This window comes from Oncorhynchus mykiss, chromosome 11 (genome assembly GCF_057628025.1).
Source record: "Oncorhynchus mykiss isolate SJ-2025 chromosome 11, ASM5762802v1, whole genome shotgun sequence".
Taxonomy (NCBI): Eukaryota; Metazoa; Chordata; class Actinopteri; order Salmoniformes; family Salmonidae; genus Oncorhynchus; species Oncorhynchus mykiss.
Genome location: NC_143032.1, coordinates 21,160,001 through 21,163,179, shown reverse-complemented (window position 1 = coordinate 21,163,179; position 3,179 = coordinate 21,160,001). Strand labels below are relative to the sequence as shown.

General features: G+C 43.8%; 1 protein-coding gene across 1 annotated transcript in view; it reads left to right on the top strand.

Annotated features, from left to right (window-relative positions):
- The first annotated feature begins 1,647 nt into the window (after positions 1-1,647).
- Positions 1,648-3,179, top strand: part of dok6 (docking protein 6) — an 83,389-nt gene continuing 81,857 nt past the window's right edge. Inside the window, exon 1 of the mRNA XM_036935154.2 lies at positions 1,648-1,941. Coding sequence (XP_036791049.1) covers positions 1,876-1,941 — 66 coding nt within the window. The 5' untranslated portion in view covers positions 1,648-1,875. The remainder of the gene's footprint in view (positions 1,942-3,179) is intronic.

Sequence of the window (3,179 nt, the reverse complement as noted above, 5' to 3'; positions counted from 1 at the left end):
TGGCCAAAAAGCTAAATTTTAGTTTCATCTGACCAGAGTACCTTCTTCCATATGCTTGGGGAATCTCCCACTTGCCTTTTGGCAAACACCAAACGTGTTTGCTTATATTTTCTTTAAGCAATGACTTTTTTTATGGCCACTCTTCTGTGAAGCCCAACTCTGTGGTGCCATATTCTTTCCATTTTTTAACAATGGATTTAATGGTGCTCTGTGGGATGTTCAAAGTATTGGATATTTTTTTATAACCCAACCCTGATTTGTACTTCTCCACAACTTTGTCCCTGATCTGTTTTGAGAACTCCTTGGTCTTCATGGTGCCGCTTGCTTGGTGGTGCCTCTTGTTTAGTGGTGTTGCAGACTCTGGTGCCGTTCGGAACAGGTGTATATATACTGAGATCACTTAGATTGCATACATGTGGACTTTGTTTAACTAATTATGTGACTTCTGAAGGTAATTGGTTGACCAGATCTTATTTAGGGGCTTCATATCAACAGGGGTGAATACATATGCACACACCACTTTTCTGTTTTTTTTTATTTTTAAGTTATTTTTTTCATTTCACTTCACCAATTTTGCCTATTTTGTGTATGTCAGTAACATGAAATCCAAATAAAAATCTATTTAAATTACAGGTTGTAATGTAACAAAATAGGACAAACGCCAAGGGGATGTATACTTTTGCAAGGCACTGTATCAAGGGCAGGTAATCAAGGAGGTGATGGAGTCCAGGTGAGTGTCATTATGCGCCTAACGCTGGTGACAGGTGTGCGCCCTAACGAGCAGCCTGGTGACCCAGAGGCCAGAGAGGGAGCACACGTGACACAACATAGCTAATAGGACGTCTTCCGGAAGTTGTCATAATTACAGTGTAAGTCTATAGAAGGGGGTGAGAACCATGATCCTCCTAGGTTTTGTACTGAAGTCAATGTACCCTGAGGAGGACGGAAGCTAGCTGTCCTCCGGCTACACCATGATGCTACCATACAAAGTGCTGTTGAGGCTACTGTTTTTCTGCCTGCATACCAGAGTCCTCCTCACTAGCTAGCGACAGGCAAAAGGACACTGTCTACCGGTCATTCCCGCCTCCCACTAGTACAGCAGACGTGAGGCTAGGACAACACCATGAACTAGCTAGCTTGCTAGTTAGCGACACTGTGTGCTAGGTTGCTAATTAGCTTGCTAGTGCACAATGTCGCCCCGACTCCTGCCTGCTGTGTACCAGAGTCCTCCTTAGGACTAGCTTGCTAAGCTAGCACACAGTGTCCTTCGCTCCCTCCTGCCGAACACCTGCCCTCACCATCATTAACAGAACTGCGGGAAAAGTGACCGACGGGGGCGAAGGACGGGGGCGAAGGACACTGTTTATCGGTGTATGGCTAGATAGCTACCGTTGATGACTCACCATGAATGTAATTCTGCTGCTCTATCAATCATAGCCTACACTCATCTTGGAGAATAAATATCAATGTGGATGGGTAGCCAGGCAACTGTGTCATAGCAAAAGAGAGAAGACCATTGTGGTTGGCCATCTGTATTAACCGTGCTACCTGCTGCCCCCCTGCCAAAGAGGTGATGGTGCCTTCCAGGAAGCGCCCCCCCCCCCCCCCCCCCACCGCCCCCCACCCTCTCTCTCTCTTTCTCTCTCGCTCTCTCTCTATATAGACTGAATTAAATCAGCTGACAAATGGTATCTCCCTACTCCCGTATGGAACGCGCTGCCGCGCCGAAGCCGGCTGCTGCCCGAGCGTTGAAAGCGTAAAAGGTTGCCTGTGGTTCTTTACTGTTGTGGATGTCGGACTGACTCCGGCGAGGGAGAATTCTTCGCAGCCGAAAGGGAGGTTACTTTTCCGCGGCAGTGGCGGAGCGCGCTGACCATGGCCTCCAACTTTAATGATATAGTGAAGCAGGGATACGTGCGGATACGGAGTAAGAAACTAGGGGTGAGTGTCACTTTGCTGAAGGAGAGGAGAGGCTTCTACGTAGTTATTTGTGGTCAGGACAGGCAGGCAGCAGTAGCCGCATCAGGAAGGCAGGCAGGGAGGCAGGGGCACTAGGAAGGCAGCTGGATTATTTAGAAAAGGTTTAATTGCAGGCAGCTGTCCTGCTTTGAGTTTTACAGAGTTAGATAATAGAGGAGCAAAACAACATGATTCACTTTCCTTTAGTGGTTGGATTTGTTGAGAGTTTTTTTCGTTAATATGTAGGACATTAAACAGAATATGAGGGCAATAACAATGTTTCAAATTGGGATAGTGTTTGCTGGAGATATTGTCAAATTCACGTTTATTATCTTGCAAAAAGTTTGATTATTTATTTCCTTCATCACCACATTGATTACTAGGTTGTCAAAGTTGTAATTTAGGCTACTTCCCTAATTACAGAGGCAACTCCATCATTGACAACAGCTGTTTCTAAATTATATTCAGTCCATGCAGGGCACTGACTCCTTGCCTACAAGTATGATGGATATAGATGGTGTCAGGATAATGGTGAAGTATTGTGTTGATAAAGACTGGATGGTATATCAGAGTGGTTGTGAAAAATAGGCTAAAGTGGGTAATCTAGCATAAAGTAGACTGCAACTGTGGTCAAATGAGTTGTATTGATCAGAAGCACTGAAGCACTGCAACGAGTAAACAACTAAATTATAACACAGTAATACAGTTGTAATAACAGTAGCAATGGCGTATGTTTATAATGCTTTTCAAAATGCTCAAAGCACTTTGCTTACATTACATACAATATCATTCTAACAGTAAATGGTGGTGATGATGGTAGCCTGTACTCTGTGATATTCCCTGGATCTTTAAAGCCAGCTGGGGTATTTTTAGATTACAGTACATTACAGAATTAATGTAGAGCAGAAATCTTTTCCTCTGACCATGATGGGTGATGCTGGCTAATGATGTCTGCTTTCTTCTCCCCTGCCTTGCCCTCATCACGACTTTGTCTTCGTGCATTTACATCTTAGAATAAGACTATTGCAATTCATTTTTCTACGATGAAACATTTATGATAAAAGAGAAGGAAAATAACATTTGATCCTCTCATTCATCGTATCGCTCCATTTTAAATCTCTCTGGTCCACATTGTTATGCGTATTTGTGAGTGTATATTGTGTTCTGGCACAGTGCTTTGCTGTAACTTTGTGAGTTAGATAATTCAACATTTGGCTGTT